This window comes from Aythya marila (genome assembly GCF_965140915.1).
Source record: "Aythya marila genome assembly, chromosome: 20".
NCBI classification, from domain to species: domain Eukaryota; kingdom Metazoa; phylum Chordata; class Aves; order Anseriformes; family Anatidae; genus Aythya; species Aythya marila.
The window spans coordinates 6252323-6268951 of record NC_139061.1 but is presented as its reverse complement, the minus strand read 5'-3'; the positions used below and the strand labels follow the sequence as shown (position 1 = coordinate 6268951).

The 16629-nt window shown below is 43.2% G+C and overlaps 1 protein-coding gene across 2 annotated transcripts in view; it reads left to right on the top strand.

Annotated features, from left to right (window-relative positions):
• Window positions 1-5705: 5705 nt before the first annotated feature.
• The window catches only part of MYO1C (myosin IC), a 58094-nt gene continuing 47170 nt past the window's right edge, over window positions 5706-16629 (top strand). The window contains exon 1 of one of the 2 annotated variants that reach the window (XM_082776349.1): window positions 5706-5924. In XM_082776349.1, the coding sequence (XP_082632475.1) occupies window positions 5787-5924 (138 nt within the window). In that variant the 5' untranslated portion in view covers window positions 5706-5786. The remainder of the gene's footprint in view (window positions 5925-16629) is intronic. The other variant, XM_082776353.1, reaches the window with a different exon arrangement.

The window sequence follows — 16629 nt, the reverse complement described above, 5'->3', positions numbered from 1 at the left end:
TGTTTATATTAATGTTATCCACAATACTTCTCATAAATGATTCATCATCAGTTTTCAGTATTTCCTCTTGTTCACAACATTGGGAACTTCTCTGATCAACTTGGGGCCTGGTTTGTTTAGTAAGACAACTTGTCTCTGATTTAGGCTTTTTCAGTTCTTATTATTAATTTTGGAAATTACTTTTATGCTGTCAACAATGCTTTCAAACGTAAAATAGCATAGGCCTTTTAGTGGGAGGCAGTGAAATATAGGTGACACTTAGTCTTGTCCCATACAGATGTCTGTATTATTTGTGATCAAAGTACTATATTTTCTGGTGAGAGTATTTTGAATCTAACTTGAATGTTAGTTTCCACAATTCCTCCATTACATAGTCACTTCAAAATTGACTTAACTGGTTTCTAGCTGGATAGAAGAAAAAATGCTGATGGGGTGGAGTTGGATGAACGATAGCTGACAACAACACAGTTAAAGAGAGGAATTGGAGTGCTATTTTAGCCAAGGGAAACAATGAAAAAAAGGGGTCAGAAACAGTTGCTACTTCTGAGGCATCCTTAGATCTATTAGAGTTCTCACTTCTCATTCCTTGAAACTGGGTTTGATATTTTTCCTTTTAAAAGGCTCAAACTACTTAAAATGCTTTCTTAACATTTAAGAACAGGTTCTACTGAATACACTTTTTCACAGGTTATGTAATTTAAGATATTTTTTTCCTTGTGAAAAGTCTGTTACATTATACTTCATATTTTAACTTTCTGTATTTTTAGTGTACGTTTACTAACAAATCTCTTCCTTCTAAAGACAACTTCACAATTCCCTGCTGTTAGAGTTTATTTTAAAATATGAAATATGTCTACCAAGGAGTGTTCGTCAGTATAGCCTTATTTAACTTCCTTATACCTCTGATTCCTAACTAACCTCAGGATATGCAGTATATCATTGCACATAGATAGTACAGTTCTGTGTAAACAGGAAATATTTCGAAGATGTCTTGCGTGTTTGTTAGACCCTAAAAATACCTTCTGATAACGACTATTGTTTCTACTACCACTACTTCCTTCTCTGCTCTTGGACACTAAGTGACACTCAGATGAACTTGTCTTAATATACTGCAGTGGAAAGGCCAGTTGGACAGAGCTTGAATTAGGTTTTCCTTGAGAGAGGAAACGATACCTTTTCTGAGAGCTCTGCATTACGAGCAAGAATATTTCTGATGGCCTTTGCTATCCTTAGACGTAGGGATTTGCTATTTGAAGGTGATTGAAACGAAGCATTTTTTTTAACAACATGATATAGAGATCATAGAAAGTGCCCATCAATGCAGGAGTACCAATATTATTAAAATTAGGCAGGTAATATCCTAGTTTTCTTATGCCTGTCTTTTCTTTATACTGATATTAAAAGAGAACGGGCAAAAAGATCTGTGTGTAAAGACAGAAGTGTTTTGAGGCCAGTCTTCTATAGCTTTCCCTAATCTCTGTATTCTTTAACCCTTTTTTTAGGGGGCAAACTCAAATATCAGGGAGTTGTATAGCATACAGCGTGCAGTAAGCTGTTTGTGTGGCTGCTTTGACAGCTGAGGCAATGGTACTTGCCACCTGATTAATCTGTGCAGTATACACTGTCTTCAGTTACTCTGGAAACTGAGCTACTGAAGGGAACTATACTGAGCTTGTCTGTTCAATAGCTTCAACTTAAGAAAAATAATGTGTGTGTGTACATCCCACCTCTCATATTACAGTGCAACTGTCTTCTTCCCCTCACAAGGTCCCTGCTATCAAAAAAGTAACAACATCTCATACATGCAGTCTAGAAAGTAGCAAGAGAACCCATGCCGGGAGCATTTGAAGCACAGGTCGGAAGAATCACAGGAGGAAAACACTGAAGTCAGAAGAAGCATGAGATCTGGGAACATAAACTGGTGAGAGGAAATGCAGGGGTGTAGGAAGAGTTCAGAGAATAGTAATCTGGTAGCATCACAAAAAAGAAGAAAAAAATAATACTTTAACTTGTCAACCATACTTTGACTGAAACTGAAAGATGTCAAAAACAGACATCAGCCCTAGAGGGAAATGTTTCAGCATTGTTTATCAATACATGCCCTACTGCAACTGGTTTTAAAGTGTGCTGCCTGGCCTTGGCAAAGATCACCCCATGTTCCTCTCCATCCTTTTCTATTTTGTTTATGCATTATAATTATAGGGTAAATACACACACACGCACACTTTAAAGCCTCTGCTTAGTCTACCCTTTTTCTCTTGTTCTCATTTACTTGTAGCCCACTTTTTAAAAACAAACAAACAAAACCACAACACAATTCTGGCATCTGTGTCACAAATCATTCCAGTTAAACGGCCTTCACATTCTGGACTATTAATCTTCGTAACGTCTCCATATATGAAGGGTAGATAAGACGGACACGGTATTGCTCCATGTTACTGAGAATAGGTCTGGTTTTTGTTTCAGGAAGTGACAGTGGTGTTTTTTTCTTTAATCTGATAAAATCTCTTTTTCAATGTAGCCTTATATTGGAAAGTAAGTGGTCAAGGAAACCAGGATATGCCCAGTCCAACGATTTATATAATGGCTAAGGCCAATGTAAGAATGATTCCAGATACGAAATGCAGAACAGTGCCAGGCCATTTCTTTTCAGCTACAGAACAGACTGGTGTTCTGTGCCCACTCTTGAATGGCCAAATGCTTGTTAATCTTAACATCTACGTACATTTGTTGTTTTTTTGGTTTGGTTTGGTTTTTGACAAGCAGTATCATCTTGAATTGTTCTGTGTAGAGCTGAAAACTCAGCCTTGCGTATTCAGATAAGATTGACGGAGTTGTCCCATAACAGCAAGTCTTGAAATACCCGGTGTTTAGACTGATATTTTTTCTCCATGGTCATTGTCAGGGTATCTGCATCTGTTAGGGGAGTGTGTGGGGATTAGTGGTCTAGATGCTGCCTTAATGGATTACATTAAAACACTGTAATTACACTTAAATCAGAGTTTATTTTTACCATTTTATTTTTCTAATATTTGTAGTAGGATTTTTTGTGCAGTAACATGTACAAGTTAATTTCCTTTGCCATGATTAGTTAGCTATTCAACAATTCAATAAATAATGATTTAGATCTAGAGGAATTTGAAGAACTTCCTGTAGGCACCACAGGAGCAATCAATATTGCTCTGTCACTTTAAACTGAGCACCTTAGAGTTGAAGAAGGAGAACCTTTTCTAAATAAAATCTCTTGGTATGTTTGTAAGGTCTTTCATATTACAGTTTCGTGCTAATACCTGTGAAATAGCACACGCAATGGCTTGACTTCCAAGTCCACTGGGACCAAAATGGAACATCAACAAAGTCTGCAGCAATAAACATGAACATAAATTTTGGTTTCTTGGAACTGTCTTCACACATTGTAACTAGTGGAAGCTAGTCTTGAACTTAATTGTTGTTTCAGCTCACACCTACACTTAATATAAATACAGAGGTTCATCTCTTCCTCTCAACACAGGGCTCTGAACCAAAGATTGCAGTTAGTTGAGGTTTTCTTCCAGAGAGATTCACTAACTTACCTTGGAAAGATGGAACTGCAAATTGAACTTATTCCTACAGGAGAAATCATCCGTGTGGTTAGTCGCAATGGAGAACACAAGACTGTAAGCCTGATTTTCTATTGTTCTCTTTTCTCTTCTTGTATTGTTAGTTGCATGCTAAACAATTTAGGAACTGTTGTGCTGAAATGAGAAATGCTAGTGCAAAGAAAAAAAAAAAAAAAGAGGTTTCCGTAAGACTGGTCGCTGAAGTGACTGTAGCTGTTTTGTGAACAGTTTTCTCATTGTAATAAAAATTGGTAGCAATGAATGTTATTATCAAGTGGCTGGGAGTTTAGGAAATTATTAAAGTGTATTTCCTGTAGAAATCCTTCAGTGCACCAAAGCTGATGTAACCTGGAGTTGTTGTAATGGCTCAGCTGTGTTCACTCTGTCAGGATTCTGGAAGCACTTTCAAACAACAAAGGAGGGGAAACAATTTTCAGAAGTGTTTGATTCTCTTGGATATTGATTGTCCATGTTGTCACTAGATTCATGCTCTGAATGTTGTGGGGGAGGTTCATGCATCAAAAACCTCATGCTGGCAGAACGTATCAAAGGACTGTTAATACTGCCTTGAAGTATTCCTTGAAGGAATACTGTCTATTCCATTAGCTTGTGACTCTTACTGACTTAGGTTCAAGGTTTGTGTGAAAGCAAATGGAAAATCTGTGAGCTTCTCTCTAGTTTGACGTGGTAGATGCAAATATTTAGGCAAGGCACGCTACTTCTGTAAAAAAAAAAATTTTGGTTTTCAGTACTTGCAATGAATGGCCGTTCTGTGTGTTTTGCTTTTAGAATATTTTAACTGGATTTTTATATTTTAATTAAGAATCTAGAGACGAAACTGTATAAAAACTTTTTTCTAATCCTTCTGTGTTTAAATGCTGCAAGTAGTCTTTTTTCTGTTGTCAAAGCTTTGTTGTATGGACTTGGAAAGACAGTTGATTATGGTTAATACTGCTCGTTACGCTTTTTTTCAGGTGAACTAGTAACCACTCTTACCTAAATGCAACCATGTATTTATATTTCTTTGTCATAGGTACTTAGAACGTGTTTAATCTATCTTCAGTTCTGGTAGCAGATTGCTCAGGGCAGAGCCATCACGTACCGCAGCACACATCTGTGCACGTTGCTCCAGTTTCCGAGTATTGTCTTTCTAGTAAGTAATCTGAAACATGATGTGAAAATTGGCTAAGACACTTTGTGTGGATAACACAATTATTGGGCAGTCATTGTACTTCAGAAAAACCTGAGAGCTCTGCCTTGTTGGAAGATGAGATAGTGGCAATTCTGGTATTCTTTGGTTTCCAGTAAATGGTCTGGGACTGTCGGTGAGTGGCATGTAGTAAAAGCAGAGGACACTGGCTGGCCTGAATCCTCTTTCCCGGAGGGAACCATTCCTTTAAACCTTATCCTGAATAGCATGCCCCAGGATCCTGGGGGAGACATCAGAGAGAGAAAAGCTGTTAGTTCAGCTTTCTAAAGAGCTTTAAATCTTCATTAGCAGTCCATAAAATCGTAATTTGCTACTTTGAGGACAGCACTCTCTATTCAAGTGCTGTTGGTGCTGCAGAAATGGCCAGAGAAAAGTAGTTTACAATGCATTGTGCTTTAACACAAGCCTAAGTTTGTAGCTGAACACACTTTGAAGGGTTGCAGAATGGTTCAGCTCAGTGTGCTCGTCAGTTAGAATCCAATCATGCAGACTTTGTGGATCCTGGACAGAACACCTCCAAAATTAATGCCTGTGGTGAACCGAGATGCTCGTTGCTCTACCTGAACTTGGTGGCAGAGCTCCCGCTGGCTTTGGGGGATCCGCTCGGGAGCTGAACTCTCTCTTTGGCCTTCTCCCAACGCAACCCTTGGGCTGTTTCCCACACCAGCAGGGAGGGGATGGTGAAGTTGTCAGCGGCGCCCCGCGTTTATCTCTCGGAGGGCCGGAGGAGACAGGTGCGCCCGGCGTGCGAGCTGCAGCGATACACAACCTTATCAGCAGGATGCCGCTGTCCTGAACAATGCAATCAGCCCGAGCTGGTTCCTGCCTCCCCCTCCGTGCTCTCCGGCACCGAACCGGTTGCCAGCGAGGTCAGGGGCTCCCCCAAAAACCCCGCTAAACCGCGGGGGGGGGGATCCCCCGGAGCTGACGGCAGGTGAGGGCGGAGGCAGGGCCGCTGCTGCCCGCCTGCACTCCGCATGCCCGCCGCTCGGACATGCTCACTAGCGGCTCACCAGCGGCTCACTAGCGGCTCCCTCCCGCCGCCACTCGGCGCCCCGACACCGGCGGAGCCGCCGCAGGGCCCCGAGCCGCGCGTCCCGGGGCGCGGAGCGCAGGTGAGCGGCCGCAGCGGCGACCACGGGGGGTAAGGGAAGGGAAAGGGGAAGGAGGAAAAAATAAATAAATAAATAAAGGGACCGAGCGGCTCGCCCAAGGGGGAAAGGTGGCTGCCGAGCGGTGCCCCGGCTCGGCCACATGGCCGAGGGTTGCCCCGGGCACGCTGCGGGCTTTGGGGTGCTCGGGGAGGCTCCCCCCGGGGAGCAGAGGGCGCTCAGCGGCCCTCTTGTTCCCCCCCCCCCCACCCCATGCTGAAGTCGGCGACGTTCCCGGAAACTCTGCGATTTCCCCGACAGAAATAAATGACCCTTTCGCGGCAGCTGGCATCCTGGAGGCTGCATGGTGTGTCTCCGGCAATCCCCGCCCTCTCTTTCCGTAACGTTACCAAATACACTGTATTTTCTCCCAAAAGCAGCGAGCTGCCGAGCTCCTGCCCGGGACGGGGTGCTGCCTCCCGTGGGACCAGGCAGCAGGAGCTGGAGCAAGAAAGGGTGCGGCTGGGTGCGGGGGCAAGAGCAAGGCAGCTCCTGAGCTGAAACGTGGCCATGTCACGGCCGGTGTGTCAGAGGGGTTGTGCCTTGTTCTAAGGAATGGGGCTTGTGCTGAGCTAACTTGTTTCCAGCCTTCTCATGCTGTTCTGTGCTCGCTGGCGGGGTGTTCCGCCGTGGTTAGTGCTGATGTTCATGCTGGAATAAGTCTTCCTTGTTTGTCCGTGGTTGTACAGGTGCCTAAAAGCACCTGAGGAGGAAAGCTCGGTGCTTTTAGTCCTCTCTTGTAGTTGGGGATGTTCTCAAGCACCGTAACTTCAGCTCAGATCACAGCTGTGTTCCCTCTCAGACTGAAGTGGCCCCATCTGTTGTGTTACTTTCTGTGCCTGTCTTCCCCATTTCTAACATACCTGGAGTTAATTGCTGCTAGTCACGGTTATTTAGGGAAGGAACTGGACTCTGCTGAACAGATGGCTTATTCTAGAAACTTGAACTTTCCATGTAACCTGGTTTGATCTGCATCCTCGTGCTTGGGGGAGATTATGGAAGGAAAATGATTCTGAGTTACAATCCAGGGAGTGTTTTGGTATTTACTCTTTCTATGACTGCTGCTGGAGGTGGATGGCTTCTCCAGATCTTGTTGTAGATGACAGCCACCTAGTTCTAGCAGGTGACAAATAAGAAAATTTGCTTGGTTGGTGGGACAAGCCCCGAATGCAGATCCACATGTTGGAGTAAGTTAGCATAAAAGCATTTTTCTTTCATCTTATTTCCGAGCAATAGGCGATTACCAGCTGTCAGCACCCTTTAGAAACTCTTTTAGAAACTGTCAAAAGCTTACAGAACTGATGAGTTCTTAATTTTTACAACAGGCCCTGGAATGGCAACCACTGTCATGACACTTTGAATGTTGAGTTTTGATACTTGGTATAATCATGTCTTTTAGGAAGGGCCTGTGTAAATGTAAATCTTCTAGTCTGCCTGACAGCAGCCAGTGGAATGCTAGCCTACATGAATGCTATTCCTCATTTATCACAACGTGCAGGATAGATCTTTCCTTTGGGGAAAAAAAAAAAGTGAATCATAGTATACTAAGGGAGTGAGAGATCCCGTGTGACTCAGGACTCTGGAGCACAGTTTCTGCTCTCTGTTATCTTGCATAACTAACAGTGAAGAAACTTATGTGACTGTAGACTTCCCTGATACCTGATGCATCTTCAGATTTTACAACATGTGTAAGAGAAATGATACAGATCCTGATGAAATCATTCAGGTCAGGTAGAAGACTTTTTTTTTTAATTTGTTCGAAGCCCATTGGAGGAAGAACAGTAAAAAGGAGGGGTTGAGAAAGCTTAATAACAGATCAAATATGGAGATTCTTTCTAAGAATAAGCTCAAACTCCCTGGAGGCCCTTATGCAAAGGCAAAATAGCCTTAGTCTTGCTCCAGCAGTATTCAAGCATCAGGAGCTGCCTATCATTTGTAGCGTCATGTTACTTACAGAACCTGGCCTTGCTCTGGTGCAAACTGTGCTTTCTAGGAACTGCACAAATTCCGCCTGCACTGTCAGAATGGACAATCCGCACCAAACGCAGGAGGAACAAGCTGCAGCAGCTGGACACAGTCACAGAGCAATGTACAAATTACAGCTCCCCTGCGTTTCAGTCCACTGCCCCTTCCCTCAGTCGTGTGCTCTCACCTGACCATTTTTGAATAGCCCCAGCCTGCAAAATGCTGAGGATCGATGGGCTTGAGCGCTCTGCCTCACAGTTTGAGAGAATGATGGGTGAGTACTGTCCACAGGGCGCTTTCAAGTAACTAATGTCTTCTGGAGGATATACTTATATTTGGAAAAAGACAGCGTGTTACTGGTGCTGCAGAAAAGGAGGCGGAGATCATTTAAAAGTACAGCAGATCTTCCGAAGGTTGGTGCGTCCTGCTGCCCTTTGCAAGTGCAAGTTACTAAACCAGTTCTTTCACACAGGCTAAAGAACCATATAGAGAGGTGTGTGTGTCTGTTGCTAAAAGGGTGCTGTGGGGAAAACCCTTTGCATCATGCTTTGGCTTACCCGTGTTGACGGCAGGCAGTTGCAGTGAACTTTTCAGAACTGATCCAAGTTAAAACCAAATAGAGGAAGCAAACGGGTAAATTTCTCTGGAAGAGTTTCCTCCTTGTGTGAGTGCATGAATGCCTCCACCTGCACAAAGAGTACAACCACGCAGGAAGAGATGGCTGGGGTCAGGCGTGGAGAACTCCTTAGGCAGCAGCGGTGCTTGGTACTGGCACAAAGTAATTGCACTTATAGTGTGTATTTGTCTTCTGTCAAGGGTTTTTCTGTGTTCCGGCTCTCATCTCTTTATAACCAAGTCGTGAGTGATGTGGTTGGCCTTGACTAGGATTACCATCCCTGACTTCGATTAAAAACCATACATCTAACCCTCTATCATTTCTAGTGGATGAGGTTTGCATGGGTTGTCTCCCTGCGAGATTGAATGTAGTTATTTTTTTGCCCGGAGGGAGCCATGCTTACTGTGCCTCTGTCTGGATTGAATGATCTCTCTGGAAAATTTCCTGCTACGCAGTTTGCATCCTGCTCTGCATACTTTACATTTGTTGATGCATTAGTGGGGTAGGTGGCCAGCTCTTCCCAGAAAGCATTAATACAGCTGTAAGCAAGCAGCGTAAGGCAGAGTGAAATGCTAACCAAGTTTGTGACAAGATTCTGAGTGGACAGACCTCAAGTAATTTGTTGCCACTGAGTCATGTTCTGTTGAAGGGCGGCGGGGGGAGGAAAGTTCCAGTATCCTTTAAAGTCTTACCCTGCATTATTTAAATATGCTTAAATACAGCAGGGAACAGCAGGGCCAGTACCTTTTCTGTTTAATGTACATCTTCAATATAGTCTGTCCTATATTAAATTCCTATACTGGACGATGACAAATGTTAATTAGAACTCCTATGTCATTCATGCACAGCTTTCCCTGGCAGCTTTTTTCTTAGGAAAGAACTTGGTCCCATGTGAATGACCAGCTAGCCGTCCACCAGGCCACTTGCAGCCCTGTAGCTGGCACCTTGACTTTGGTCCAGCTCGGCCACCACCCTTCCTGTAACTCAGTTCAGCAGCTGGTAATAAATGGACACAGATTTTTAGCATGTTACTGGAAAGCATTGCTACCAAATAGGCTGTGTAAATGTTGGTGGCAGGAAAAAAAAAAAAAAAGAGGATATTTTGTCAGCGTGTTCTCATTTTTCTCAGGTAATGGATAATCTTTGAGTAACAAAAGAAAAAAACAACACACTCCTGCCACCCCCAAGCAGATTTTTTTTTCTCCGTAAAAGAGCTTTCTAAAATCACTGTCATGCAAAAAGATGTATGCAGAGCAAACACAGTTACAATGGCATTCAGCCTGCTTTCTTATAGTCACTTCGAAAGGCTGGACCTTTACCTTCTGCTTTCAGTACATTTTTTTGAAGTGATTTTCTGGCAAAAGTTTACCATGGATGTTTGACTTTATTTCCTTGTAGCGTGCTTGTATCTGACCCGAGATTTCACCTCTACAAAAGGTCACGTAGAGATGGGGCCCGATCTTTGAGGTAGCATGTACTGATACCTGGAGAACAGCCTTTGGAGGGGGAGAATTTAAGGCTTCAGGGAAACCTTTGTGTCTTAGAAGCTGAGGTTGCCTTTCATTAGATAGAGTGATCTGTGGTGCCTTATGCCAGCTGACAATCGTCAAGTGTCTTTGGCCATTTTGCTAATGAAGGGGAGGATTATTGAAGGAGCTATAATTCAGCTGGAGACCTGCATTTGTTAGAGGATTTTGGTGAGCTCACGATTGCATGTTTTTCCTTAGTTACCGTATGCTCAGTATTATATAGTCTTGACCTTTGTTTTCATCACCACCTGTGCCTGGTCTAGCTGGGATATTCCTGTCCAAGAGAGAATCACCTTTACTTCAGAGTTATAATGAAGAACTGAGAACAGAAAAGCAGGTAAATTCAGCTCTCGCTGTGATTATTGTTCAGGACTCAAAGGTCCAGGTAAGTCAATGTCCAGTTGGATAATAAGGAGATAGTGATCTGTTTAGCTTTTTAGAAAATTAAATTCCACTGAAACAGTATAACTGGAACGACAGAAGTAGGAGGAAAGCTATTTTCCATTCTGAAATATGTCTTTGTATATTGCAATGAGTTGAGTTTTTTAAACTTGCTAACAGTAACTAATAACTTTTACATTATACAGTCCACACTGAGTCATTGTTTACTCAGGGAAATGACTTTCAACAGCCAGACTTGTTTGCTAACTTTAATAACTGAAATATGCAGTTCCACACGTTACAAGGCAGCACACTATAATCAACATTTTTAAAAAACAAAAACGGATATGTATTTGCAACACTACACGATGTTGCATTATGTGTGGTATTTCTGCAGTTCAGGTTTTTATCTGCAGCAAATGCTAATGTGTCCAATGGTGCTGCTCTAGGAAGAGAAAAGACTGCGGCACAAAATTCCTGTAAATTCTTTTGAGAGAAGTTTTATTGAGTATTGCAAATTAGAGACCAGAAAGCCTTGTTCTCTGTCCACACATCTCATTGTTTTAAATAACAGGTTGTTTGCTACTCCTGGGGTTTTGGAGGCTGTTCACAATGCATCTGGGAGGGAATTTTCACTTCTGCATCTTGGGAGGGAAGGTTTTTGCACCAGGAGGCCAGGAATTCTCTCTAACAGAACCTGAACTTAGATAGCAGAGTAGATATTCTTCTGCCTTAATTTATACAAGCACTGATATTCAGTTGTGAGCAATTCTTCACCTTTCCTTGCCTGCTTACCTGCTATTTGGTGTTAGCACGCGATTTTCTCATGGATTTCACAGGTAGTTTTCTTACACACCCATTGCACCTATTAATATTAAAATAACCAGGGCTTGTATGGCTGATTGTTTTTCAGCGTGCTGAACAAACGGCGCCAAGAGCATACAATGCAATATAAAAGGGTTTGTCCGCGGGTTTGTTCAGGCGGGAATGAAGTGGGGGCAGCTAAGCGTGCCTGACTTGCGCACGAAGGGACAGTGTGGGAAGAGTGCTTGGAGTGTTAAAATGTAACTTTCACATGGAGATATTTCAGGTCGTCTTCTGAATTCATACATTTCAGAATTTGGTGGTCAGTTCTCTTTCTTTTTCCTTCAGAGCTACGGGGTGCCACATGATTGAAATATATTGCAGCTTGGAAGAGGAGATATAGACCATTATGATGACTAGTAGGCACCAATATGATGACTTGAAGCATAGTAAGATGTAAACAAAGAGCTGCTTTTATAATCTATTGCACATTTCCGGAGAAAAAAAAAAAAGTACTTATCACATTTTTTAAGTGAACCAAACTGTGTTTTGAATATTGTAGTCACAATATATATGTTTAATTTCTCCTAATGTCACAAGCTTTTTTGGCCACAGCTTTGTTTGAAAATATAAAGGAAAACTTAAGGGCTGATGTGAAAATGAGAGCAGATATTTTATATGTGACTCCCAGAATCCCCATTTCATTTGTGCATGGATTTGTTGAACCTGGGGGAAGGGATCAAAACCCAGTTGTACAGAGAGGTACAGAGTATGGTTTTGTGTGCCTGATCCTAGCACTGTGGGGGAATGCGGATTGTTTCTGACTTTAATCCTGCTGATGTTCTGCCTGGAAAGCTGGTGGATAGTAACGGGGAACAGCAACTACAGAGCTGTTAGCAAAGCTAGAACATGTGTGTTTGTTTAAACAAGCACGGTGGGGTTTTGCATCACCAGTTATCAAAGCATTGCTCTGATTTTGCCATGTCAAAATTTCTCATGTGTTGCTTTTGTACCCCAGTTAACACAATTAACTGTGTGGTACTCTGAGCCCTAGTGGGATTTGGGGTTACTGACAGAGTTGGTGTGTACCTTGGGCAAAAACTCATGCTATTATGACTGTAGGATGTCTGGATGGAGGCTAACTTGTTTCTGGTCAGCTAGAGTGTAAGCAGAGAAGTCAAAGTGTGTCTGCACATCTCCATGTGAGGCATATTTATTGGTTAGGGATCTTACGTATACATAAACCTGGGGAGATTTGAATATTTTCTGCTGGCAGGAGCCTGTGACATAGATCAGAGCAATCTTACTTTGCCCTCCTTTATGTCTCTGAAACCTCCTGAAGAAGTGGACCCATAGTGCATTCAGTAGAGGTGAAGAAAATTAAAGCTCAGCTGTGTGTAATAACTTTGGGACAAGTACCCGTATCCCAGCTGTTTTATTATTTCAGGTGGCACTTTGTTTCAGCACTTACAATTTTTGTTTCCAGCAGGAAGTGTTTCTGTAAATTATTTGAAATCTTGGGCATTACAGAAGTAACAATGAGCACCAGCTCTGTTTGTCAGATGTTGACTGCGTTAAAATATTATCCTTTAGGATCACCAAGATGACTCCTCAATTTACAGGAGAAAAACAATGCTCTCGAGACTGCTTATGCAGGGAGCGGAGAAAGCTAGGAGTAATTTGGGATAATGGAAGGGATAATTTATGCACTTTTATGAGCTATTTCTAAAACAGGTGTGTTATGGAGTCCCTGGAACACTTAAGGAAAACATGTGACTGCATGATAACGCAGGCACACTATCTTTTCTATTTGCATGATATAATTGAAGAATGCATGGGTTAATGGCTATAGGCCATTTGTGTGTTTTGGTAAAGCTTTCAGACATTATTTGTCTCTAGCATAAACTAATCTGTTTTGAGATAGTTGTGTCCTGATACAAGGAAGTACAAAGGATGGGAGAATATAGCAAAGGAGAAAAAAAGAGTCAAAGATGAGTTGTTCTTCCCAGAGACTGCTGCAGACAGTGATCGCCTCAAAAGCTTTCAGCTGTGCCAGCGGGCTCTATCAGAAGAGAGGATACGTGGTGCTGAGAGCCTGAGTGAGTGCTGGGGCCGAGGGCTTCTCTGCTCTTCTGGCAGCTTGGCCATGTGGACACCATGTGAAGAGGAAATGTTGCAAGAGATGCAAAGCTCTGCCTGTAAAAAAAAAAAAAAAAAAAAAAAAAAAAAAAAAAAAAAAACACCTGTAGAGAGAAAGGGGATGTTTGAGCTCTCTTTAAACTGAAACCTGATCAGCTGCCAAGTGTCTGTTTCTGCTCTGATGGTTCTGTGTCTCAGTGGGGACATAGGGCAGCTCCTTCCAACCTTAAGCCTTGAAGATTTTTACCTGGCAACTGCTGTTATCCAAAATGCTTTCCTTAGCTCAGCTCGCACTGGGAGGAAAATTCCTCAAAGTGGCTCAGTGTAGGATGGGAATGTGAACTATGTCCAGGCTGACGTCGACAGAACTCAAAAGCTGTGCTCGTGTAACTGTTTACTTTTTTCTAGAGGCTTCAGTTAATTTGGCTGTTTGTCACAGAATGCATTTTTGCGTGAAGTGCTGATTTCAGAAGTAGCCTCCGTGAAGGGATCACATTGCCACCCAAGTGGAAATGGGGAGTGGAAGAACATCAGTACTGCTGCAGGTTGAATTCATGTGCCTGGAAAGAAATATATTCCAAGCAGTGTGCAAGCAGGCCATTGCTTTCAGAAGAAAAAAAAAATATTGTGACAAATCTCATTTTTAGTTTTGGATAGGCTGGAAAAGAAACTTGTAGTTTAATGGTCTAAAAGCAGCTGTCAGCCTGGTACCCGGCCTTCTGTTCTGAGCAGTGAATTTCTCTGGTAACCTCTCTAGCACCATGCTGAACTCTTGGAGGTGCTCTTTCAGCTGCACTTTTGTTGGCCCCAAACCAAATGGTCTTAATTACAAACCACTTATCTAAACTGAGGGTTAGTCAACACAAATGTGACACAGGGCTTGCAAGAGTATAAAAATCAGGCAGTGTTTGGTGTGGTCTGGATTCAGATTGACTGGTTGATAGGGCATGGGAAGGTTCATTTGGGTCAGTAATGGACAGTGGTGGGTGTGGGAAGTGAGCTTCTTCCCTCCTGTATGGTTACAGAGTCCAGCATCATCCCTCCTTTCTCAGGAATCTGCCCAAAAATGTCAGTTGTTCCCCATCTTCTTTAATAGCAGCCCCATTTGTTGGCCAGGCATATTTCTGCTGGCAAATCTGATGTGGCGTGTATACCCACGTGTGTCGGGTTAGGTAATTTATATTGTTGATTTCCCGATTGCAGAGCACCACAGCTGTCAGCTCTGTAGCCTCTAGTGTCATTCCTGGGCTTGTTTGGAGGCTGCTAGTGATGATAATACATGTGCATCACTTCTCAAGGTTGTAAACATTTGAAGGCATGTGTACGTATAAAGGGTAGGGGGCTAAGCAAGCAGACAGTCTTAGAGCTTCATCTACATCACTCTCGATAAAATACTCTTTCTTTACTTGGATGGCGTGAGGATGTATTCCCCCAGTAGCTAAAGACAAACTTATGCTCACAGGAAGTTTAATTTTTCTTCTTTTTTTTTTTTTCTGTAGTTCTCTACTCCTTGCCTTGTACCTGCACTAGCATCCATTTGACTCTCAGTGAAGCTGCTGAAACAAAGTTTGGAGAACAACAGCAACAAAATGTTTTAGGTCCCTGAACTCTCACCACAGAGAGGAACAAATGTCAGTCCCAGTACAGAGGAGGGTGGGGGCCAGGACAGGCACAGCTCGGGGCAAGGGATGAACTACAGCACACTGATGTGTAGTAGGTCAACGTGCAGCAGCCTAAGCCTGTGGCACGTCAGAGGACACGTTCCATGTTCTTATGTTTGTGTAGAAGTGTCTGTCATGTATCATTGTGGCAGAGATGGCTTGTTCCGCCATTCTCTTTTTATGCTTCTGGTTCTGGATCCCTGAAGTCAGTAGCAGAGAGGAAAAGTTATTTACTAGAATCTTCTGCAGTCATACCCAGGGGCTTTTGTGCCCTGGTGTGTGGGCTGACTGGCACTAAAACCTTCTAGTCTGGGGAGATGGAGCTGGGCCATCTGCTCAGAACATACATGGCAATTAGCCGTCTTTTAAACATCGCCTTTATTAATATTTACAAACACAATACCCTGTCTCCACTCCACTTCTTGCACCGAGGATTCGCAAGCTGTGACAGTCGTTACAGCCCCTAAGCAGTACAGTAACCATCTGCCCGCGGAGGGCCTGTGTTGCTGTTACCCATTAACGTGGTATCAGGTCGGAGACAGAGGCGCGCTGATAAATCCTGTGCAGGCTGCCAGGGCAGTAACACGTGGACACCGAGCCAAGAGGAACTGGTGTCTGTGTGCAGCTCAGGCAAGAGGCAGAACGCAGTGGCTGAGGTTCAAAGCCGGGGTCCAGCTGGGCACAGATAACACGTGTTTTGTCCTCCCTGCAGCCACGATGCTGCTTCCCAAAGCGCTGCAGTTTGTGGAAGTAACGCTCGCTAGCTGGCACTCCGTGCTGTGGGATCCTAGCATGGAGGAAGGTCACCCTGCTCAGCTGGGGATGTGGGGAACGCCTGCTTCTGCATTGCTCTTCCACAGGTCTCAGCCTTCAAACGCCTTTTGGGCTCTGGGGGACTCTTTGGCAAGATAAACTTGTGGGACAGTAGCACAAGGTTACCGTGCTGCGGTATCTGAGGGTGACGTTGCAATCGACGCAGACAGAAAGGGTAAGGGAGAAGGAATGCGTTTCACTGCCAAAACCTTTCGTGCAAGAAGTCGGATCTGGACATGTGCCCTTGCTGGGCATACGTGCAGGTTCCTGCAATTTGTAGCTGCTATTGCTGTCACCACCAGTAGTGGCACCCAAGTAAACAAAATTTGGGAATGCCATCCCACGACCGAAACTTCAAGAGGTTATTTCTAGATGGAATTGAAGCTCCATGTGATTTAGTGGACTGTAGCCTTATTGTGAGAGTAGATGTGGTTTTAAATGGAATTCTTTATATAGTATTGTTGCTAGCACAGTAGTGGGCAGTTGGATTAAACTATTTTGGAGCTTTGTTCCTTTTCGATACCATACTAGCACTCTTGTTAAACAGGCTTCAAAACAAGCTAAAAAAGCCTGGCAATTGCTAGTTGCAAGCCATATTCTTTGACTGATTTTTTTCTCTATTGATTCTTCTTTTTCTTCTTCCAGAAAGGAGATATTTTGGCAGAAGACAGTTAAATAAACAGCTTTAAAATGTGCATACTTAACATAGGAATTATCACCCAACAGGCAAGCTGGAGCTGCAGAGGCAGTGTTGGTTAGCA